The sequence below is a fragment of the Lissotriton vulgaris genome, chromosome 8, assembly GCF_964263255.1.
Source record: "Lissotriton vulgaris chromosome 8, aLisVul1.2, whole genome shotgun sequence".
NCBI classification, from domain to species: Eukaryota; Metazoa; Chordata; class Amphibia; order Caudata; family Salamandridae; genus Lissotriton; species Lissotriton vulgaris.
Window position 1 is genome coordinate 642,611,042 of NC_141696.1, and position 25,688 is coordinate 642,636,729.

The 25,688-nt window shown below is 40.7% G+C and overlaps 1 protein-coding gene across 4 annotated transcripts in view; it reads right to left on the reverse strand.

Moving 5' to 3' along the window:
- TASL (TLR adaptor interacting with endolysosomal SLC15A4) overlaps nt 1–25,688 on the reverse strand; it is an 863,480-nt gene that overhangs the window by 57,686 nt on the left and 780,106 nt on the right. For 2 of the 4 annotated variants that reach the window (XM_086934520.1, XM_086934518.1), the window contains exon 2: nt 4,720–4,756. The exons of the other annotated variants lie outside the window; for them this stretch is intronic. Coding sequence is in view for 1 of the 2 variants with exons in the window: in XM_086934518.1 (XP_086790644.1) it covers nt 4,720–4,756 (37 nt within the window). In the remaining variant the exon portion in view is untranslated. The remainder of the gene's footprint in view (nt 1–4,719; nt 4,757–25,688) is intronic. 4 annotated transcript variants of the gene reach the window in all.

Below are 25,688 nucleotides of genomic sequence, written 5' to 3' on the forward strand. Positions count from 1 at the left end.
GCTCCAGTTGTTGAGGAACATGTATGTATATTCTCACTATTGTATTGGATGGCTGAAATGTTTTCAGATGAGAACAATGACTTCCTCTTGGAGGCTGTCGCTACATACTGTGCTTATACGCAGTTGGATTAACCCCTTCCATGCTCATGACGAGCTCAGCTCGTCATGAGGCACAGTGGAGCTGTGCTGATGACGAGCTGAGCTCGTCATGAACAATGGAGTTCTCCATAAATCAGCACAGGAGGGGAAAATGCACAGCAGCGATGTGGTTAAGACTCTTTGATTTTTCTACCTATTCTTTATTATTTAGTTACTGTTTCTATCAAACAGAGAATATTTTTTTATGCAAATTTGAACTTCACTCTGCTTTTCGGGTTTGCACTCTGCGTTCTTAATTCGCCCACGTTTATATCACGTGCTTCGATCGAGGGAGGGTGTCATGGGCTGAGCCTTGCAATCACACCGTGTTAAGTTAGCATGGGTTTATTATAAGGGTAAACGCCATTTTTGCTTTCCTGCTCTGCTTTGCACACAACACGCACTTGTGATATTGTTTAGAGAAGGCTGAGTATTTTGTTTCACATGAGAATAATTTGTTATGCTACATTTCTAGACTGCCTCGCTAGTTTAGTGTGTATAGTGAGAGCATGGAACATCAACGTTATCTTGGATACTGTGTCTGTTATTCGGAATGATCCTCGCACGTTCGACCTAAAACACATATGCAGGTGTTGCCATGTCTGATACTGGCGCGTTTAATAATGTATTGTGGAGGTATAATTACACACAGTTTGAGAACATTCGTATCCTGACAGTTTGTGCAGAACTCAATGTGATCCACTACTGCTGAGTACCAGAGGTATGGGGCCGTCCATGTAATCCTATGAGACCTTCTGTAGTTATAAACTAACCTGGTAGGTGAGGAGGGTGAAATATAGGTATATTTTAAACCTGTTTCCCGTTAGCAATATAAGATGCTTTCTCCCTTTGTATTTTATGGAATAGTAACAATGCTGACAACCTTGTTTCTGATAATATGTTTGGTTGTATTAGCTAAGGTACTGCGCATGAGATTACGGCGTTAGAAATAAACATTTCAAACTTGCACGTGTCTTTATTTACTCCTTGTTTTGGACTGCTGTAAGACTGTAACGAAAGAGTGCTCTTTTTATCCACCTTACTGGAGGTAATCTAAGTCACATGTTCTGGGTTGACTAGTCATAGGTGTTTTTGCTATGGGACGAAGAACCAATGAGTCACTAATTGCTATTCTGGTAGGGGGTTTGGGTACTAAGGAGGGTTTTGGTACACCGTAATTCATTGAGGTCCTTATGCACAGTTCTGTGTAGGAGCAGAATTCCTGCAACAGTAGTTACAAAAAAAGGCTCGATAAAGGGCCTTGAGTTTGAATCAGAATATGAAATTGAAGAATAATTGATAACCCCAGCCAAGAAAGGGAGCAAGTGTGCAAATTTACAGTGTCTTCGGCTGAGGTACTTGTTACAATGAAAATGCTCGATAAAGGCCTGCACTTTGAATAGGAATATGAAATAGAAGAATAGTTAATAATCACAGCTAAGGAATGCAGGAAGTAGTTGTGTGTATGTGTGGATGATGTGTTGATTGAGTGGAAGATGAAAAAGGTGAAAAATAAGAAAGGCTGCAGAGATGCAAACTTTCCATTTCTTTGTAAGGGAAGTGGGTGTTTAGTTTTCCAGTGCATATATATATATATATATATATATATATATATATATATTCATTGAAAAAAAAATAGGTTTTAGGCAAGTTATAGTTAGGGATTAGCATTTAAAAACCTTGCAAATTCACTGGAAAAAACCATAGGTTTTAGCCACGTTATAGTTAGGAATTAGCATTTAAAGAACCTTAGAAATTCACTGAAAAAACCATAGGTTTCACACATGTTAAAGTTAGCTGGACGTTTCACTCATACAAAACCATTGAAATTCCCCGGTTATAGTTAGTTCAGCTAACTATAACTCGCGCGCCAGCAATGCACTGCTGATTACGTCACATATAACATCACTCATGACATGGTTAGTGACATCGCTCATGACATCACTCATGACATCCCAAATGACATCACTGATAACATCATCCAGTGAATGTGTGTCTTTCTGAAAAAATACATATTTTTTATTTATTTATATCTAAAGGTTGATGGAAGAATAACTGGGTAAATAAGTGTCTAAATGGTTGTTTTTTTGTAAAATTGATTGTATAACTGACTCATTAAGTGTATCTTAGTGAATACATGTATTAGCGAATAATGTTTAAATATTTAAATATCTCTATCACTGTCTCACTTGTGTATAACTGGCTGCATGGGTTGGTGAATATCTACATGAGTGTGTATATGGGTTATTATTTTGTTCTTTGAGTATCAGTATGACTGTCTGTATGGTTCGCTGTGTGATATTACTAAGTGCATAGATGCATGAATAAGTGACTCACTGTTTGTATGTGTTTTGGAGAACGCATGTGTGCAGGACTGTATATGTGGATGAGTGTGTGTATGTGTGTGAAAGTGAGTGAATGGCTGTTTCAATAGTGTCTTTATGAGTGAGTACATATGTTTTAAACTAGTATATGTGAGCATTGATGTATATAAGTGAGCATATATGAGAGTGAAAGATTGGAAGAGTTGCTATATAAATAAGTATGTATTTCTATAAGTGATTGTTTAAGAGAGTAAGTATGTGTAGTTTTATGTAGAAGTAAGTGTAGTGGTGTATGTATAGCTGTATATGGAAGTAAATGGAAGTTTGAGAGTGACTTGTCTGGACTTTCTTACGCAGTCACTATATATTGAAAACAGGTGTACATCTGCAAAATGTTTTGGCAAAGGAATTTATGGATAAAGTACACTAGAAAGATAATGTTTTGGAATGTCAGCTGATTAATCTCATGGCATGTCAGCGTGGTACTAATGAGTACTGGTACCGTCATCAAGGAGAACCTAAATGTATGCTAAGGAACTTAGGAACTCCTACATGGTTCCTTACTCTAAGCTGTGCTGAGTACGCTTGGGATGATTTACTAGAATTTCTTCGAGAGGCAAATCCAAATATAGTAAATATTGAATACAAGACACCTGGAGAATTGTGCTCTTTGGATCCAGTTAATGTACGCAGGTATTTCAACCATAGATTTGAAGCTATGATGTCTTTTATCACCGATAAAAAATATCCTCCTCTTGGAAAGGTTTTAGATTTCTTTTGGAGAAAGGAGTATCAAGCGAGAGGTGTTCCTCACATTCATATCCTTATATGGATCAAAGATGCTCTTAAATTTGAAACTGAGCCAGATGATACTGTGCTGTCTTTTATTGAAGAATATGCTACATGTGATATACCCAAAAGTACACAAGATAAGGACTTTGGATAACAAGTCTTATGATTCCAAAGCCATCGTTGTGGGAAATACTGTTGTCGAAAGTACAAATCTAAGGACAAGTTCTACACTTAATGTCATTTTGGATTTCCACGTCCTGTAATATCGAAAAAAAGAGTGAAAAGTTTTATGTCATCTTTGCAACATAGTATCACAAGAAAGTCTCCAAAAAATACCTACAACTTAAAAAGAAATGAAGAGTCAAAATACATAAATGACTACAACCCAGTCATTTTGTCCATGTGAAATGCTAACATGGACATTCAATATGTTGCACACAATTCCATTGCTGTTGCTCGATATGTAATTTCCTACATAACAAAATCAGAAAAGACAGAATTAAAGGAGATGTGAGAAGAGATTTCCCACTAGAAGAGTCTAACTAAGAAATTATATAGTTACAGTTTAAAGATGTTATCTCATCGAGAAATTGGAGCATATGAATGTTCAGATCGCTTATCATCTGAAAGTCTTTACTTCAAATCTAGAAGAATCATTTGGGTGAGTGTAGGTCTTGCTGCAACATGAAATCGAGTTCTTAAATCTGTACAAGAAATTGAATATTTAGCTGAAAAAGAGCCAGAAAGTATATGTATTGTAGTGTATTGGTTTATAACACTTTCAATTCCAACTGTTGAAAGATCCCTCCCATTTTATTCAAATCTTTTTTGTTGTAACTCCCCCGGCCGAAGGCAGTAAGAAATTTGCACACTTACTGCCTTTCTTGGCTGGCTTTATCAATTATTCTTAAATTTCATATTCTGATTTAAAGTCAAGGCCCTTTATCAAGGCCTTTTTGTTGTAGCTGCTATCCCGGCCAAAGGCAGTAGGATATTTGCACACTTGCTGCCTTTCTTGGCTGGGGTTATCAATTATTGTTGTAATACATATTCAAAGTACAGGCCCTTTATTCAGCCTACTTGGTAACTACTTCTCGTAAATAGCAGTGGGTAATTTCCACACTGGCATCCATCCTTTTTCCAGTCTGTATAATGAGCTGGGTATCCAAAGATCTACTTCCCTGATAAGGCAGTGGTAACTTTGCGCGCCTGCAGCATTTCTTACTTTTAACCTTACTCATCTTCCATTCAATGAACACATCATCCACACATACACACACTTACTTGCTGCCATTCTTGGCTGGGGTTATCAATTACTCTTCAATTTCATATTCTGATTCAAAGTCAAGGCCCTTTATTGAGCCTGTTTGTTATAGCTACTACCTCGGCCAAACACAACACGACATGGCAGGACTATGAAAAGCATCTAAATCCACAACACTACATGCCAAAAAGAAATGCTTACTGTGTAAGTGACATTTTCCATCTGTAAGATATAAGATCTGCCAATAGAAAAGAAACATGTTCTCAGTGAAGTGAAATTAGTTTTTGTGATATATTGAAACTATTTTCACAACTTCTTTACTGTTGTTTGTTGTTACAGTGTTTTTTGCTCCTCACGTTCAATATTTTAAGCTACACTGCAACTATTTGCACCACTTCATTACTGTAATATCAAGGTTTATGGTGCTCACATAAAATATTTTGCGATTCCTTGAAACTATTTTTTAAACTTGTTTACTATAATATCATTCTTTCAACTGCTTTCATAAAACATTTTTGGATACATTGCAACTATTCTAAAAAATTATTTACTGTAATATCAGTGTTTGAGGTGGTAACAAAAAATAAATGTGATTCATTGTGCTTTGTGGCTCACTACAATATTAAAACAGAAGTGTAATAGTGGTTGCTGGTAGTGTAAAGACAAGTTTGACGGTGCATGGAAGAGTGCATACATAGTCTATAGGGGTTAGAAGCAGTCCATGCCCTAAGGCACACTTTCAATAATGAGTACTTCAGTACTAGCTGAATGATTACAATTCTGCAAGAAGATTGTTTCAAACCATTATTATTATATAATAATAAATGTTTTCTTGTAATATCTCATAAATTAATAAAGCTTCTAAAATATTTCATCATGTATTTCATTTTCCTGATTATCAATTTCAAAAGTCATATGATCATACTCGATGTCAAATTCCATGCATGGCTGCATGGGGACTTTAACGGTTGAGGCGTCTTTGTGGGACGGGGTGATGAACTTGATTTCGGCCACTACGTTTTGCCAGAATGCTGATACCCCGTTTCAATTCTGTTTCCAGGCACCCATGAGGGATAAGGGGAGCCGTGTACGAGACATTTCAGAGTTGCCTGTGAGAGGAGCATTCTGGGCACTGTAGTTGGCTGAATTAACTGCAGTGATGTATTGCCTCTGACCCGGCCCACCTGGACACGTCATTCATGACAAAAACGAGGGGAGGTACTTAAAGGAATTCTGGCAATCAAGCGAGGTGGCGGCAGGCATCTGAGGAAGACATTAAGTCAAAACGCGTCATGCCATTGCTATATTGAAATAAAGTTACTCACCTGGAATCCCCGCTGTGTCTCTCCAGTTCTTCTCACAGCAGGAACTCTTGTGGCATAAATTGCGCGCTGTGTCCTGGGCGCGCTAGGAAGAGACCCGCCTCGTCAAGTAGATGGAGTCGCAGGGGCAGCTTCGGCAATTTTCTTTTCGTCCAAAGGTATTTGGAGTGCAACGTCACACCGTATCCCCTTCCAGAAACAGTGTCGCTGTGATTTGCAGTCTGTGACTGCACGGAGGAGTTTTGGGACATTGCATCCGCAATTCCAGGCATGGCTGCATGGGGACTTTAACGGTTGAGGCTTCGTTGGGGGCCGGGGTGATGAACTTGATTTCGGCCACTACCTTTTGCCAGAATGCTGATACGCCGTTTCAATTCTGTTTCCAGGCACCCATGAGGGATAAAGGGAGCCGTGTATGAGACATTTCAGAGTTGCCTGTGAGAGGAGCATTCTGGGCACTGTAGTTGGCTGAATTAACTGCAGTGATGTATTGCCTCTGACCCGGCCCACCTGGACACGTCATTCATGACAAAAACAAGGGGAGGTACTTAAAGGTATTCTGTCAATCAAGCGAAGTGGCGGCAGGCATCTGAGGAAGACATTAAGTCGAAACGCGTCAGGCCATTGCTATATTGAAATAAAGTTACTCACCTGGAATCCCCGCTGTGTCTCTCCAGTTCTTCTCACAGCAGGAACTCTTGTGGCATAAATTGCACGCTGTGTCCTGGGCGCGCTAGGAAGAGACCCACCTCGTCAAGTGGATGGAGTCGCAGGGGCAGCTTCGGCAATTTTCTTTTCATCCAAAGGTATTTGGAGTGCACCATCCCACCGTATCCCCTTCCAGAAACAGTGCCGCTGTGATTTGCAGTCCGTGACTGCATGGAGGAGTTTCGGGACATTGCATCTGCAATTCAAGGCATGGCTGCATGGGGACTTTAACGGTTGAGGCGTCTTTGGGGGCCGGGGTGATGAACTTGATTTCGGCCACAACGTTTTGGAAGAATGCTGATACCCCATTTCAATTCTGTTTCCAGGCACCCATGAGGGATAAAGGAAGCCGTTTACGAGACATTTCAGAGTTGCCTGTGAGAGGAGCATTCTGGGCACTGTAGTTGGCTGAATTAACTGCAGTGATGTATTGCCTCTGACCCGGCCCACCTGGACACGTCATTCATGACAAAAACGAGGGGAGGTACTTAAAGGTATTCTGGCAATCAAGCGAGGTTGCGGCAGGCATCTGAGGAAGACATTAAGTCAAAACGCGTCATGCCATTGCTATATTGAAATAAAGTTACTCACCTGGAATCCCCGCTGTGTCTCTCCAGTTCTTCTCACAGCAGGAACTCCTGTGGCATATGTACATATATATATATATATATATATATATATATATATATATATATATATATATATATATATATATATATATATATATATATATATATATATATATATATATATATATATATATATATATATATTCACTGAAAAAACCATAGGTTTTACACACGTTATAGTTAGGAAGTAGCATTTGAAAAACCTATGAAATTCACTGAAAAAACCATAGGTTTGACACCAGTTATAGTTAGCTGGAAATTTTACTGACATAAAACCAATGAAATTCCACGTTATAGTTAGTTGGACTCACTATAACTTGCGCGTGTAATGCACTGCTGATGACATCACATATTACATCACTCATGAGATCACTGATAACACCATCTAGTGAATATCTGTCTTTTTAAAAAATAGATATGTTTTATATATGTATATGTAGAGGTCGATGTAAAAATAAATGTTTAAATAAGTGTCTTAATGGATGTGGAGGACTGTATGGATGGCTGAGTGTGTATATGTGTGTGTTAGTGAGTGAATGCCTGCCTCACTAGTGTGTTTATCAGTAACGATATATGTTTTAATCTAGTTTATGTAAGTATTGATATATATAAGTGAGTATATGTGACAGTGAGAGATTGAAAGAGTTCCTCTTTAAATAAGTATGTGTTTCTATAAGTGATTGTTTTAAAGAGTAAGTAAGTGTAAGTTTACTTAGAAGTAAGGTGCTACTGTTTGTATATCTGTCTATGTAAATAAATGGATGTTTATTACTTTATTTGTAAGTGTGAATATGTGTGATTTACTTTTGGATGTCTGTCGGTATATAACAGGATGTATAGCTGTATCACTATATATAATCAGTGAGTATATATACGAGTGACTATATAGAACTGTTATTGAATTATTGGATGTGTATATAAATGTTGGAATTACTGAATTGGTTGTTGTAACTGGTATAGGTATGTCCACTTTTTTTATATGTTAGTTTTTTTTTTCAAAATGTGTTTTAAGGGTTACTTTAGAGTGCAAATAGGTTAGTCTCTCTGTCACAAGGATGGTATCATCAGTGATCTCATTAGTGACGTCACTGACCATGTCATAAGTAATGTAATATGTGATGTCATCAGCAGTGCATTACACGCGCAAGTTATAGTGAGTCCAACTGACTGTAACGTGGAATTTCATTGGTTTTATGTCAGTAAAATTTCCAGCTAACTATAACTGGTGTCAAACCTATGGTTTTTTCAGTGAATTTCATAGGTTTTTCAAATGCTACTTCCTAACTATAACGTGTGTAAAACCTATGGTTTTTTCAGTGAATTTCATAGTTTTTTTGAATGCTAGTTCCTAAGTATGTAATCACGTTCGTAACTAGATAGTGTCACCGCCTACACGTCCTGAGAAGCGCATGTAAAGTCATGTGACTTGAAAACAAGACTTCCAATTTGTTCTTAGTAGTTTCTGTTCTGAAATTTACACGAAGCACTCCACCCACTTTCCTCACAATCTTTTCTACTCTCAAGAGACAACAACGTCGAGCATCTTCCGGAAAAGTTTGCTGAAATGGCTGCCGTTCTGCATTCATCTTCCGAATCAGAAGGAAATGAGCGACCACTGTTAAGAAGAAAAAAGGAATCTTTCATTTGGCAATTTTTTACTTATCCTGAAGATCAAAAGAAAGTGAATGCGCAAAAAGTAACCTGCACGATATGCAATTCGGAGCTCTCAAGGGGAAATCCAAATAAAAAATATTCCTTTTCTATACATACCATGCAGCGGCATGTTAAACAAAGGCACCCTGAGCATTATGCAAAAGCATCGACAAGAGCCCTGGCCACGCTATTACCATCAGAGGTGGCCAGCACATCTTCTGGTGGAGGACCTGTATCTCCATCGAGTGCTGAGATGGACTTGAGACCATATCTTGCGAAGGTACACATGAAATGCAACCAGTGTGCAGAAATTCTTTTGTATGGAGAGCAGAGCCTTGTTCTTATTAAACTCAAAATTGAAAGTCATAAATGCCCCAAGAAAAAATAAATTTCTTCACTTCATTTTCATAGTATTACATACTGAAAAATGTAGTACAAACTTTAAGAAATCGAAAGCATCATAACACTTGTTTCCAAAAAAAAAAAAAAAAAAAAAGTTCTTTTCAGAACTAACTATTTCTCCCAAAACATGCTCCAAGAGCATCTTATGACATGTTTTTTCGCCGCTTCATTGTAGTGCGCGACCGGGTGCGCGCACCCTCCTATCGCGTACAGGACCTGACACTTGCATGTGAAGTCATGTGACTTCAAAACAACCCTTCTAATTGGTTCTTGGTAGTTTCTATTCTGGAATTTACACGCAGCAATCCACCCACTTCCATCACTTTCTTTTCTACTCTCAAGAGAGAACAACGTCGAACATCTTCCCGAAGACTTCGCTACAATGGCTACCGTTCCGCATTTATCTTCCGAATCTGAAGGAAATGAGCGACCACCTTTGACAAGAAAAATGGAGGCCACGCTATTACCATCAGAAGTAATCAGCACATCTTCCGGAGGACGACCTGTATCTCCATCGAGTGCTGAAATGGACTTCAGACCATATCTTGCGAACGTGCACATGAAATGCACGAACTGTGGAGAACTTCTTGTATACGGAGAGCAAAGCTTTACTCTAATTAAACACACAATTGAGAGTCATAAATGCTCCAAGAAAAGTTAAATTTCTTCACTTTATTTGGATAGTATGACATACTGAAAAAAGTCGTAGCAACTTTAAGAAATCAAAAGCATCATAACACTTGTTTCCAAAAAAAAAAAAAAAAAAAGTTATTTTCAGAACTAACGGTTTCCACCAAAACATGCTCCAAGAGCATATTATAAGATGTTTTTTCGCCGCTTTATTTTAGTGCGAGACCGGGTGCGCGCACCCTTCTATTGCGTACAGGACCTGACACTTGCATGTGAAGTCATGTGACTTCAAAACAACACTTCTAATTGGTTCTTGGTAGTTTCTATTCTGGAATTTACACGCAGCACTCCACCCACTTCCATCACTTTCTTTTCTACTCTCAAGAGAAAACAATGTCGAACATCTTACCGAAGACTTCACTGCAATGGCTACCGTTCCTCATTCATCTTCCGAATCTGAAGGAGATGAGCGACCACCTTTCACAAGAAAAATGGAGGCTACGCTATTACCATCAGAAGTAATCAGCACATCTTCCGGTGGACGACCTGTATCTCCATCGAGTGCTGAAATGGACTTGAAACCATGTCTGGCGAACGTGCACATAAAATGCAACAACTGTGGAGAACTTCTTGTATACGGAGAGCAAAGCTTTACTCTAATTAAACACAAAATTGAGAGTCATAAATGCTCCAAGAAAAGTTAAATTTCTTCACTTTATTTGCATAGTATAACATACTGAAAAATGTTGTAGCAACTTTAAGAAATCAAAGCATCATAACACTTGATTCCAAAAAAAAAAAAAAAAAAAAAAGTTCTTTTCAGAACTAACTCTTTCTACCAAAACGTGCTCCAAGAACATATTATGAGATGTTTTTTCGCCGCTTTCTTATAGTGCGCGACCGGGTGCGCGCACCCACCTATCGCGTACAGGCGTCGAGACACGCATGTGCAGTCATGTGACTTTAAAACAACACTTCCAATTGGTTCTTACTAGTTTCTATTCTGCAATTTACACGAAACACTCCACCCACTTCCCTAGAAAACCAGTTTATCGAAAAACTTTTAAAGCCTCCTCTTATGAAATATTCGACATCAATCACATAGCAGAGTACTAAATAGCACTATATACACTCCGTCCCTTAATTATAAGAGACTTATTGCTATGTAAAAGCAACTTTTGTTTTCACGCGATAATGTGAAATGCTGAGCCTATTACATAATTTTATTTCACATATATGTTACTATTCTCCTTCGAGTACTAACACCGTAGAAAATACCACCAATAGCGGTGATATTTTTTACACCGAGAACGGGCGATTTCTATCGCTTAGAGCCCTTACAATTATAAAGTTTTATTTCCTAAGTCTCTGATCTCCAACTGTGCAACGTAGCTCCCCTGTGTGTCGTAATAAGGTCCATAAACAAAAACTACAGGGCCAGCATTATAAACATACACAGAACCACAAAACGACAAGAGCCACCATGTTGATATATATCCTTAATATAATAAACCTCTGAGAATAAATACACATTTCCGTGGTACCCCATAACACAAATGTGGCGTCCTCTGACTCTGCTCCATTACCAAACACCGTAACTCCCCGCCCCCCTCACTTTTCACTAATCTCCGCACTCCACCCCACCCGAACCCCCTATTAAAAACCCCCAACCTACCCTCCCTGCCCAAACCCACCATGAACCTCAAACCGCCCCTAGAAAACTTATAAGACACAGGATTACTAAAACTCAAAGAATACGCAACAGGCAGATAATGTAAATAGTACATAAAGGCACATATTTTTTCCAAAATACTATTTAAAAACACGTTCTATTTTTTATAAATCTATCATGCATCTGACCCTCTAGAACTGCTTTCAAAACGTGAACTATAAACCTCTACTTTTCATTTTCAAACCATACACTTTCATCTGACCCTCTAGAACTGCTTTCAAAACATGAACTATAAACCTCTACTTTTCATTTTCAAACCATACACTTTCAATTACATTATTTTTTTTCCACAATTCATGTAATGTTACACACCTTTTCTAAAATACACCAGTCCCTATCATTTATAAGGATTTATTTTCAGTCTTCATCAGTGACACTTTCTTCACATATAATAGAAATCACTATAACTTTTTAAACGACAATGCTAACGCGGTAAAAATAACCCTTCATTTGCTTTCCTTTAAGAATGCACACTATGTACCCCACGCATGCGTTTCTTAATCTTTGTATTTGGCAGCGAATACCGACCTTGAATCGGAAGACATGAACAAGACCGCCATTGTCACATTTAAAACTGAACGTTGCATCTGCTCACACACATATCTTTCACTAAGCTAACATTCACAGAAAACAGCATTGATGTAAAAAAAAATTGACCTTGCTTTACAACTCCCTCAAATCACTCCCTTATTTTTTAACGCATCCTCCAGTTCAAAAAAAGCTACTTTTTTGATAACCACTAAGCAATATATAAGTGACTAGACTCCTAGAAAATGTATCAAGTCATTCTGCTCCTCTCCACTGCATAGCCGGCGACCTAATTCTGTGGAGTTGCTATACAACCGGCAGTGCTGCGCCGTTTCCTGTACCATCTTGGGAAATTCAAAATGGATGTCCCTCCTGCCTTCGCAAACGAACCGGACTACTTAGAACTATTTCGACAGAGAATGCTTCTGTACTACGGCACCTTACCACTCTCAACTTTGAATAATTCATATCGATTATCATTTCGATATTCGTATTTCACCTGTGTGCAGCCTGTATTTCATTGCCTGAGCTGTGATTTCACGTGGGCCCTGGATTTATGTCTCTGCAATTTGGTACCTCCTGAACCGAATTACAATCACCTCATGAATCCGTTACTTGATCATGAACAGCTTTGTTACAACGGAGGGTTTATGGCCTTTGCAGCGATACAAGGAGTTCTGGGTCATTGGAATATATTCGCAGCGGCGCAAGATTTCCTAACAGAGAGCTACATCGAAAACCCACCGAGCTGCCCTATGATGGTAAAAGACGCCCCAATAATGACAGATCATGAATGCTCCTTTCATCTTCTCAATTGGATGGCTGACATGTTTTCAGATGATAACAATGATTTCATGTTAGAGGCACTTGCTGCATACTTTGCCTACACAATGGACGGTTAACTCTTTCCTAACAGCGAGCTACATCGAAAACCCACCGAGCTGCCCTCTGATAATAAAAGAGGCTCCGATTTTAACAGATCATGAGTACTGCTTTACTCTTTTCCATTGGATAGCTGACATACTTTCAAATGATAAAACTGATTTCCTGTTACAAGCAGAAGCTACCTATTTTGCCTAAACAATGCTTCAATAACTCTCAAACAAGCCATTGACGTCCTCATTTCCTTTTGGTTTTCTATATTCTTCACGTTCTTTTCCATATTTTCTTTTGAAGAACAGACCTATTTGCTTTACTAACAGTGGACATTATGATTTCGTGTTGTTTGACAGCTGATTCATAAAGTAATGATGTATAACCACTTGCATTTTCATATACCGTTCCTAAACTGAAAGGCCAGAGACCTTCTTCCATTTATTAAAATATAATATACTTCCTTATAAGTCTGTACAATGTTTTTTTCCAACTATATTCATTTTTCTTCAACTATAGCGTTTGTATTCCATGTACTACTGACAATACCAATTACTGTGTTTTTGCAATTTCTGTACTCATATTACATAATGATTTGCCTTTAAAACAGTACATTTCTAAATAAACATTTCAAATATTCACGGTTTTTCTTTTAATCCATAATCTCAACTGAAATGATTTCATATTGAAAAACTATTCATGGGTTCCACATAACCTTAACTGTAGTCACTGAGGACCTTATTTATGAAGACCTTCCGCCGCCAGTGCCTCACTTTTTTAAAATGGGAAAAAGTAACGCACCGGTGGCGCAAGGCCTTCATAAATAAAGTCATGAATGTTTTCTTTTCTCGACCTCACTTACTGATACTAGAACCTGCAAGCCAATTACGGCCCGTGAACTCTTTCTTAGTAGGTCGCGCACCGTAAAGACAGTTATACCACTGTTAAAATTTTTTTTTACTGTTACTAAGCACCGACACAGTTCCGCTTCACTCAGAGTTAATCACTGCTCCCACGCTTCTACAGGCCAGACACTATGTCGTATTTCTCTCCTTATCACCCTTTCATCTCCACAATAACAAACAGTTGTCCGCCTGCCATCAGAGAACAGACTCAGATGCAGAGGCACCAAAGAGTGAACCCATCACCAACTGCCATCTCCGGCTGTTTCCATGGTTACACCTCATTCTACACCTTGCTGAACGCACAGGTCAAAAGTTCATGTCTTAACGTTCTACAACAAACTAAGAACACTATTTTCCCTCCAGAAACACCTGCCAATACACAGCTCTGTTACATATCTTGTTTTTTCACACCCAATAGTACTTTTCGTTTAACATAAACATTAACCTGTTCAATCTCCACTTGTTACAATCAACCAATCATTTTTATTTTTTAAACCACACCCAGCCTCTTCCTTTTTCTTTATTTAGAATTTCAACTTCTAACTACCATTCCACTTCCAGAACCGATCGGAGGACGACTACAAATCCCTTGAAAATGAAGGTCTGGCTAATAGGACACAGTTATATTCACTGGAGTGAAAAATATGCAGTAAGCAGACGAATTTGCAACCTCAGCTTACCAAATGTACACATAACATGGATTTCCAAAAGAGGATTGAAATGTCACCAATTGATTCCATTGGTGAAAACTTTTATGCATCTCCCAGAACCAGACCTTATAATTGTGCACTGTGGTGGGAACGATCTAGGCACAATCTCTGGGGTAGGTCTGGAAATGCTTCTAAAAGACACCTTTCGACAATTGATGACACTTTTTCCTCGATCTGCCTTGGTATATTCCAATATATGCCAAAGACAGAAATGGAATTGGTCCAATCAACATTGTGCACAGTTTGAGAAAGCAAGGAGACATGTAAATAAATCTGTTTCTGCGTTCCTCAGAGATTATAGCATGGGTTCTATTTACCACAACAACTTGGGATACCACATGCAAGACGTCTATAGGAGAGACGGTGTTCATTTCACGAATGAGGGAAACAGAATCTTCCTCTGCAACATCAGGCTCTGCATCAGTACTTACTTATAAATGCAGAAAACACTCAATTAACACAAGGGCTCTTTTCAGAGCCACCTTATATCTAAGCACTCAAACTTCTGATTTATCTCCATTTTCACACTCTTGTAAATAGGTGTGCGCGACCGGGTGCGCGCACCCCGTATTTTTTTTCGGGAAAAAATTATATCTTTTCGCGTTTAAGGGCATTACTGCACACCCCGAGAAAAGCTACGCAGCAAAACAATCTCTAACGTCTCCCCTTTCCATGTTTCAACGCTTTGAAATGAACAATATATTTACTCGCAGTGACAAAATGGCGGACAAAACTTCCTGATTTCCTTTGAATCGAACGTTAACAGACGTCACGCAGCCCAAAAAAATTCCGCTCACGCGCAGCCGCTTGGGTGCGCGCACGTGTGCGCGCCTATAGATATATAATTGACTTTAACTTTAATTTTCTCAACAACTACTGAACGGATTTACACCATTCCAAAAAAAGCGTAATCTGCGAACAAGACTCTACAGTTTTGGCAAATTTCTTATAAATCCATTCAGCCGTTCGACCTGTAGCCGAGTCTAAAAGTCCTATGGAAAATAACATGGAGAAAACACTTTTTGGGACCCCCCTTATATCTCAGCCCCCACTTGACCAATCCCCCCCAAACTTTCAGGGAAGGAGCGCAGCGGACCTAGCCATCTTCTTTGAGAAATTCGCAAAGACTCATCCACCAGGGCCAAAGTTATTCCAAATAGAATGTTGAGGATTTCCTATGGAAACTAGGTCCTAACTATAACTACCTACTGGCGACCGCCAGTAGGTAATATATATATATATATATATATATATATATATATATATATATATATATATATATATATATATATATATATATATATATATATATATATATATATATTCAATGAAAAAACCATAGGTTTTAGCCAATATATAGTTAGGGATTAGCATTTACAAAACCTTATTTTACTCGCATAAAACCATTGAAATTCGCATATATAGTTAGATGCGCTAACTATATATCGCGCACCCGCAATCCACTGCTGATGATGTCACATATTACATCATTCATGACATGCTCAGTGACATCACTGATGACATCACTGATGACAACATCCAGTGACTGTATGTTTCTGTAAAGTTAAAATATGTATTACATATTGAAGAATGAGTGGATGTATAAGTGTCTGGATGAAGGATTTAGTAGGTGCATGACTGACTGTATAAGTGAGTGATTAAATGTGTCTCACTGAGTACATGGGTGTTATATCCTGCTCAGGACCCTTCATCTTTATTTTACTGAATTTAACAATGGGTTAGTGACTAAACTGTCTTAATTTGTGCATCATTATGTCTGTTGTTCTGTAAACTGCTGCATGTGTTGATCAGTAGCTATATGAGTAACTATATGGGTTATTGATTGGTTGCCCAAGTATTTGTATGGGAGACTGAGTGTGTGTGGGGGTGGCTGGGAGGTGTGTGACTCTGTGCATAGATGTGTGAGCAGTTGATTCACTAGATGTATGAGTTCAAGAGTGCATGTGGAAACAGCTGCATGGGCGGTTGACTGTGTGCATGAGTGTATTGGTGAGTGAATGGATATCTCAGTGCTACATGTCAAAGTAAGTACATATGTAAAACACAGTACATGTGAGAGTTGACATATATAAATAACTGTGCATAAGAGCCAGTGAATGTGTGAGTGGCTGTATGGATCATTGTGAACTTGTATCAGGGATTGTATAAGGGAGTAAATATGTGTTAGTATATGTTTGAATAAGTAAGATGTGTATAACTGTATAGTTGAGGAAATGGAGGTGTGATTGATTCTTTGCATGACTGACTAGGTGTGTGAGTAACTCCATGGATGAGTGAGTCTGTGAGTTTTTGTTTACACTGAGTGTATCTAAGGTTATATTAGAGTCTGAAAAGGTTAATCGTATTATCACATGAATTATGTCATTAGTGATGTGCTCAGTAATGTCAAATGAGATGTCATCGGTGATGTCATTTGGGATGTCTTCAGTGATGTCATCAGTGATGTCATCAGTGATGTCACTGAGCATGTCATGAATGATGTAATATGTGACATCATCAGCAGTGGATTGCGGGTGCGCGATATATAGTTAGCGCATCTAACTATATATGCGAATTTCAATGGTTTTATGCAAGTAAAATAAGGTTTTGTAAATGCTAATCCCTAACTATATATGGGCTAAAACCTATGGTTTTTTCATTGAATTTCAATGGTTTTTTAATAACAAATATCAAAAGCTGTCAAATGTCAAGTACGTGATAGGTAAAAATATTTTCGTGTTTATGCACGCTGATGTGCTTTAAACGCTGCCCCCCCCCTCTTTTCTCTTAGAAGTACTCTCTCTTTGCAGATAGTGAAGGGTAGTTAACGCAGGCCTTTGCCCCCGTTGTAATCCGTCGTGCCTGCTTGTCTCTCCATTTGATTGATTGTTATCCAAGCATTTACTATTTTAGAATTTATTCTCTTTGGTTCATTCTCTATTTACTAACAAGCACAAAGCCGCAATACTCTGTTTAGTCTTTGCAGATAGTGAAAAATCGTGTTAAAAAAAAAAATAATCGAGCAAAATCAGTAGACCACTAATGGGATCTCTTTTTGACCTCGCTAAAATAGAAACATTAGGAACAGCCCTTCATGAGAAATACGAAACTAGTGAGATGAACTGAGCTCCACACCATGATGGCTGCAAGACAGCTCGGCTCCGCCACCCACCCCGCCCAAAATAACGATAAACTCTATGCAAATATTATAAATATATACAACACACCAGCAAAGTAACAGGGTAAAACATTTTATTAAATAACTATTTACATAACTATTTTATACTTTTTGTTGCCTGATCCGGCTAGCTCAATCGATCGAGCATGAAACTCATGCATTCTGATAGCAAGCGTTGCTGATGATGCTATGCAAACAAAAACTGGTTTTCAGTTTGTACATTCTTCAAGATTTTTCATCCAAGGCTGGTTGAGAGTTTGTAGAACGATGGCTTCAGATTTTCAACATACGGTGTGGTGGCGCGGACTGGGAGGGTGCGCTTGACTTCTGCCCCCTCCCCAAGTCGTGTTGCCCTGGCATGGCCTAAGATCACCCCCGACATAGGCGGCCGGCTCCCGGGGAACTTTTTGCCTTTTGATGACTCTTCCATTCTGGACCTTATCCCACAATCCGTTTGACCTGAAGACACTCTGTAGTGGGGTGCCCCTTTACCGTTTCAGTTGCCATTCCGCCCGCTTTTCCTACACTGTGCCTCTTCTGCCATTCAGCTGTTTACCGCCTGCTCTTGCGACTACAGCGTCTCACTCACCATGTAGTTGAGTTGCTCCCGCTCTTGCGATGCAGCTATAGGCGGCTGCCACAGGACTCTCAAAATGGCGGCCGCCTCTTCAGATTTGGGCGTGGTCCACTAAAATGGCCATGGGACACCTTGGAACTCGGACGCTTGTCTGCTAGGGCTTGGGCCCCATTCTCGAAAGCGTCCACTGAGCCTTGAAGATTCTACAAAAGTCTTGGGGGCCCCCGACTCCCGCAGGCTTCTGGTGGGGAGCGGCTGCCATGATTGCTCGTGGAATGGCCACGACTGAGATACGAGATGGTGGTGCTCTCATGCTGACGCCAGCTTCAGTCTGAAACATCCAGAAACACTGTAGACTACCAATTCGATCAGTTCCGGTAGCGCCCCAACGTGACCCGGTAGGGAAGAACTTGCCCTCCCCTCTTTGACTGATGGTTCTTGTTGCCTGTCCCTTCTGTTGTCATTTAACAGAACTTTTTAGACTGCTGAAAGGGGTTGTGTTCCGACCGGTGGTTGGTGGAGACATTTTGACTATATTCTGGACCTACGTTGTCGCGTAATGCGTTATATGACACGCCGCGTTAGCGTACCCGGAAGTACTCCAGTACGCAAAGCGCAGCTTCCCGGACGGGACCCGGGGCGCGGCGCGCAGCGCGTAACGTAAGCATAACAGGTCATGTGACTTGTTAATAAAACTTTTCATTGGTTCATTTTACTTTTGTTATACTAATGATGAAAGGCTTGGTCATATGAACTAAAAATTACGCTTTTTATTGCTTTCGAACATTATTTTTTCTTAAACATATATGTTATAATGTTCCAGGCTAATGTATTTTCCCGGAAAATTTACAACTGTCCTGCAAGTAAAATATATTCCTTTTTCTAGCAAAAGGGCGTTTCTTCGTCCCATGACGGAGCCGTTGAGCAAAAGATGCTCGGCCTGCTGTCTTAGTCGCCGATACGCCCGAATATCAGATTCTTATCGATCACTTTATGTTGCAGGAGTAAAAAACACAACAACCCTTGACCATTTATCTTTACTGCGTTCCTGCGTATTATACCTTTTATCCGTCATGTAATTGGACTGCTTTATTTCACTTGCCTTTTACTGATTCGAAAACAGTGACTAAAATTAAAAACTTTACCAATGTAAATACTACTACTATGTTTCGTTTTAAAAGCCTTTATTGTGAAAATGTCAGTATACAAATACAGGCCTATAACCACGTGGGCCGGCCACGGAGCAAACTGGAATCGTATATGATGAGGAGACATTTACACTGTAGAGGAACGCAACGAGCGGGCCATTAGGTTGCAAGAACTAAGGTGTCTAACAGTTGCGGAATCGGTGGACGTACATTTTGTAATTAAAATACGACAGGGCCACTTACAATAAAATTATCTAGATATACATTTGCGGGAAAGTACCATGGGTGACGTTAATTCGAAGTTTCAAAAGTACAGTAATCAATAACACATCAGAACTTAATATCAATAGGGATGTCGAAATATTCAATCAATTCTCATTCCCGCCCGCCATGTGCTTCAAAACTGCATACGTATCTCGTGATATCAAGGTTGTGCAACCAGTACACAACAAGGAGGTACGAGTCCCATTTATACCGGTGCCATTTTGGGCGAGGCCGGGCAGGTCCAGGATTTAGTCAAAATATCTCCACCAACCAGCGGTCGGACCAGAACCCCTTTCGGCAGTCAAAAAAGGTTCAGTTAAATGACAACAGAAGACATAGGCAACAAGACCAACAGTCAAAAGAGGGGAGGGCAAGATCTAAAGCCATTGTTCTACAAACTCTCAAGCAGACTTGGATGGAAAAATCCTGAAGAATGTATAAACTGAAAACCATTTTTTGTCTGTATAGCATCACCAGCAACGCTTGAGTCAGCTTTGTGTGAAGCCGCCATTTTGATTCAATCAATAGCGTCCCCCTGCACACATTCAGGGACCTGGTCGTGTCTAAAGGTTAAACGGATTGTGGGACAAGATGCAGAAAGGAAAAGGAAAAAGTTCCGCCGGACCATGGAACTTTCGGCGCAGCATTATAGGATGGCCACACCAGTGCGGCAACTTGCTAGACACCACCTCGGTGCCATCCAGATCTCGGCGCGTTGTGCTTCCTTCGGCCTACTGTAGCCGCAAGTGTGGATGCAACTCAGCTGGATAGCGAGTGAAACACCAAGCGGCGCCCCACTGCAGCCGAGGAGCCTCCATCTTGGGGGCGACGCACAGCATCACATTGCTTTCTCAAACAGCCCCCACTGACTGACGCGACCTCACAGGCCAACGGGGCGCCCCACGCCGAATTTCGGCGCAGCATTGTAGGATGGCCACACCAGTGCGGCAATTTGCTGGACACCACCTCGGTGCCATCCGGATCTTGGCGCGTTGTGCTGCCTTCGGCCTACTGTAGCAGCAAGTGCGGGCGCAACTCTGCTGGTCGGCGAGTGAAAAGATAAGGGGCGCCGCACTGCACATCAGGTGCCTCCACCTGAGGAGGCGAGAGAGGCCAGTTTGCGCCACCTCCCCCCCCCCAGGCACCCCACGCCGACTTTCGGCGCAGCATTGTAGGATGGCCACACCAGTGCAACTTGCTGGACACCACCTCGGTGCCATCCGGATCTCGGCGCGTTGTGCCGCCTTCGGCCTATTCGCACATTGATCCGCTACTGATGCCGCCTCACGTGCCAACGGATTTTCTACGCTTTTTATAGCAGCGCGTAACGTAAGCATAACAGGTCATGTGACTTCTTTATAAAACTTTTCATTGGTTCATTTTACTTTTGGTTTCCTAATGATGGAAGGCTTGATCATATGACCTAAAAATATCACTTTTCATTGGATTAAATTTTTTTTTTTCCCAAACGATGAAAGCCCCACCTTGTTTCTAGATGTTTCAGACTAAAGCTGGCGTCAGCCTGAGAGCACCACCATCTCGTGGCTCCGTCGTGGTCATTCCGCGAGCAATCATGGCAGCCGCTCCCCACCGGAAGCCTGCAGGAGTCGGGAGCCCCCAAGACTTTTGTAGAATCTTCACGGCTGAGGGGACGCTTTCGAGAATAGAGCCCAAGCCCTAGCAGGCAAGCGTCCGAGTTCCAAGGTGTCCCAGGGCCATTTTAGTGGACCAGGCCCAAAACCGAAGAGCCGGCCGCCATTTTAAGAGTCCTGTGGCAGCCGCCTATCGCTGCACTGCAAGAGTGGGAGCAACTCAACTACATGGTGAGCGAGACGCTGTAGCCGCAAGAGCGGGCGCAACTCAGCTGGATGGCCGCCACCTGGGGAGGCCCGTTCACGCCGCCTCCCCCACGCCCCCCCCGGGCCGCCCCACGCCAATTTTCGGAGCAGCATTGTAGGATACCAAAACCAGTGCGGCAGTTTACTGGACATCACCTGGGTGCCATCCACATCTCAGCGCGTTCTGCTGCCTTGGGACTATTCGCACAACAGACCGCTACTGACGAGGCCTCCCCCCGCACCACCCGGGACGTCCCACGCTGTTTTTCTGAGCTGCATTGTAGGATCCCAAAAACCAGTGCGGCACCCAGGTGACATCACCTGGGTGCCGTCCAGAACTCAGCACGTTGTGCTGCCTTGGGACTATTCGCACAAAAGACAGCTTCTGACCATTGTTGCTTTTTTTGTCAAAAATGTTTAAATGTTTTTACAGTTTTTGTTCCGTTCGTTATATTTAAAAGTTAATAAAGTTTTATAATCCTACTTTGTTGGAGTGCTATATATTTTTAAAAAATCGGGTGAATGGGGCCTTGAATCGGGTTATTGTCATGTGTGGGCTTTGCAAGTGTACTGCTACAGGATCGGACATTTCAAACTCAAATGCACGTTCTTTTTCTTACCTTTCCGAAGCATGGAGCGCAATAGCAGGCAGAGAAAGGGTGATGCAAGTGTTCAACACTGCCTGGCCTGGCAAGTTGCTGGCAGTGCCCCCCCCCCCCGCCCGCTCCTGAAAGAGGACACACACACACCGCCGCCCCGAGTACTTCACAGATCTTTAAAAGACCATGCGCTTGTTCATGAGGCTTAAATGGTTTATCACCCCTTCTAGAACCCCTGCATCGACCATCTGACGTTTCCTGGAAGAAATACCACGTAACACAATACCAAGCCTTGTCAGCTGAAACCCCCGAGGAATCGTGGGGCATATTATCAAGGGGGTTTATCTCCGCTTTTTTGGCTTTAAAAGCCAAGAAAGCGGAGATAAAATTATCTCCCTATTACCAAGCTGTCGCTAACACCAGTTAGTGACAGCTAAAAGGAGATAGCGACCATCTTGGGCCCCGCTTTGCATGTCAGTGATATTTATCACTAATGACATGCAAAGTGGGCATGCCAAGATGTTAGCGACTGGAAACAGTCCCTAACATCGCTATCTCCTATTACCAACTTTTGGAGATATTCGCGCTAAGCGCGAATATCTCCAAAAGCTAACGCCTGCCCTGAGCAGTTCTTAGCCATGTTATCCAATGGGAGGTGGATAACATGGCTAAGAGCATTTGCTCGATAATGCATGAATATCGCTGACTTTTCAGCGATATTCATGCATTGCGGCCGTTTTTTATCGCATTTGCGATAAATCTTGCTAATAGCAAGGTTTATCTGCGATAAAAATCGCCGATGTGCGGCGATAATTTTTGTCTCTAAACAAGTTAGAGACAAAAATTATCGCTAGTTGTTGGTAATATGCCCCCGGGTTTTTGCTTGCAGAAATCGGGAGGCAGGAGACTAGCACTGAAATCAGTAGTCTCACGCCTGAATCGGGAGGGTTGGCATGTCTGGATTCTCTACAGCTGGGGCCATAAACTACATCCGCAGGTCGAGGTGATAGCCTGGGACCGGCCTGGCATCTAAAATGGCTGCCGTGCACGACAAAATTGTGGCATTGGAAAAAAGGCAAGATGGCGCAGACAATGTTTATCAATAAGGATTCATTTATAACAAAATATTTTATCGCACTGACAAATTGGCGGTCAACACTTCCTGATTTCCATCGAATCGAACGTTAACAGACGTCACGCAGCAAAAAAAAAAAAAAGCTCACGCACAGCCGCTGGAAGACATGTATCAACATATATGAGCCTCCTCAGCCACCCTCAGAAAACATAAGGGATTAGGATACGTCTCCCGCACCCCCTTATACCTAGTAATTTAATTAAAACGAAGCACAAAATGGCGAATTCCCGTTTCGCTACCAGTTTGCGGCCCAGTTGGCGGCCCGGGAAGCGCTTCTACCGTGAAAAATATATTTTTTTTTATTTTCCCCACGGGACCCTTTAATAACCCCAACAACATTCCTAGGGGGTCAAGAGGGGTATACCTTGCCCCCTTTCATTAAATTCCCCCTTCGTTTTTCACCTCTTCTTCTCTCTCGATCCTACCGAGAGATAAGATGGCGGCCGCTCCGGACTGTTTAGAATGTTGACAGACACCGGGGAGCCAATCAGCTTCGCATCGCAAAGTTCCGTTTCGCGAAAAGTAAGCGGACCGGAGCGCAGCCCGGAGCGCTGTTACAGATATATATCTTGTTTTGAACGTTAATTTCTCAAAATCCACTGGAGCACATATATTGAGACCTAGCAAAGGCACATCGGGCTAACAGTCCCTACAATTTTGCCAAGTTTCGTGCAAATCCATTCAGCCGTTCGAGCTAAAAGTGAGAACAAAGGCCCTATGGAAATTAACATGGGAAAAACGCGTTTTGGGACCCCCCTTTTTTCTCGGCCCTCCCCTTGACGAAACCCCCCCAAATTTTCAGGAGCTGCTCAGAAACAAAATGTGCCATTTTCCTGAAAATTTCAGCCGATTCCGTCCACAAACGCCAAAGTTATTAGACATAGAATTTTCAAAAGTCCCATAGACAAAAAATCCTAACTATATATACCTACTGGCGTGATGCCAGTAGGTAATATATATATATATATATATATATATATATATATATATATATATATATATATATATATATATATATATATATATATATATATATATATATATATATATTCACTGAAAAAACCATAGGTTATAGACCATATATAGTTAGGAAATAGCATTTACAAAACCTTGAAAATTCACTGAAAAAACCATAGGTTATAGACCATATATAGTTAGGGATTAGCATTTACAAAACCTTGAAAATTCACTGAAAAAACCATAGGTTATAGACCATATATAGTTAGGGATTAGCATTTACAAAACCTTATTTTACTCGCATAAAACCATTGAAATTCGCATATATAGTTAGTTGCGCTAACTATATATCGCGCACCCGCAATCCACTGCTGATGATGTCACATATTACATCATTCATGACATGCTCAGTGACATCACTGATGACATCACTGATGACAACATCCAGTGACTGTATGTTTCTGTAAAGTTAAAATATGTCTTACATATTGAAGAATGAGTGGATGTATATGTGTCTGGATGAAGGATTTAGTAGGTGCATGACTGACTGTATGAGTGAGTGATTAAATGTGTCTCACTGAGTGCATGGGTTAGTGGCTAAACTGTCTTAATTTGTGCATCATTATGTCTGTTGTTCTGTAAACTGCTGCATGTGTTGATCAGTAGCTATATGAGTAACTATATGGGTTATTGATTGGTTGCCCAAGTATTTGTATGGGAGACTGAGTGTGTGTGGGGGTGGCTGGGAGGTGTATGACTCTGTGCATAGATGTGTGAGCAGTTGATTCACTAGATGTATGGTTTCAAAAGTGCATGTGGAAACAGCTGTATGGGCGGTTGACTGTGTGCATGAGTGTATTGGTGAGTGAATGGATATCTCAGTGCTACATGTCAAAGTAAGTACATATGTAAAACACAGTACATGTGAGAGTTGACATATATAAATAACTGTAAATAAGAGCCAGTGAATGTGTGAGTGGCTGTATGGATCATTGTGAACTTGTATCAGGGATTGTATAAGGGAGTAAATATGTGTTAGTATATGTTTGAATAAGTAAGGTGTGTATAACTGTATAGTTGAGGAAATGGAGGTGTTATTGATTCTTTGCATGACTGACTAGGTAGGTGAGTAACTCCATGGATGAGTGACAGTCTGTGAGTGTCTGTTTACACTGAGTGTATCTAAGGTTATATTAGAGTCTGAAGAGGTTCATCGTATTATCACATGAATGATGTCATCAGTGATGTGATCAGTAATGTCAAATGAGATGTCATCAGTGATGTCATCAGTGATGTCATTTAAGATGTCATCATTGATGTCATCAGTGATGTCATTTGAGATGTCATCAGTGATGTCATCGGTGATGTCATTTGAGATGTCA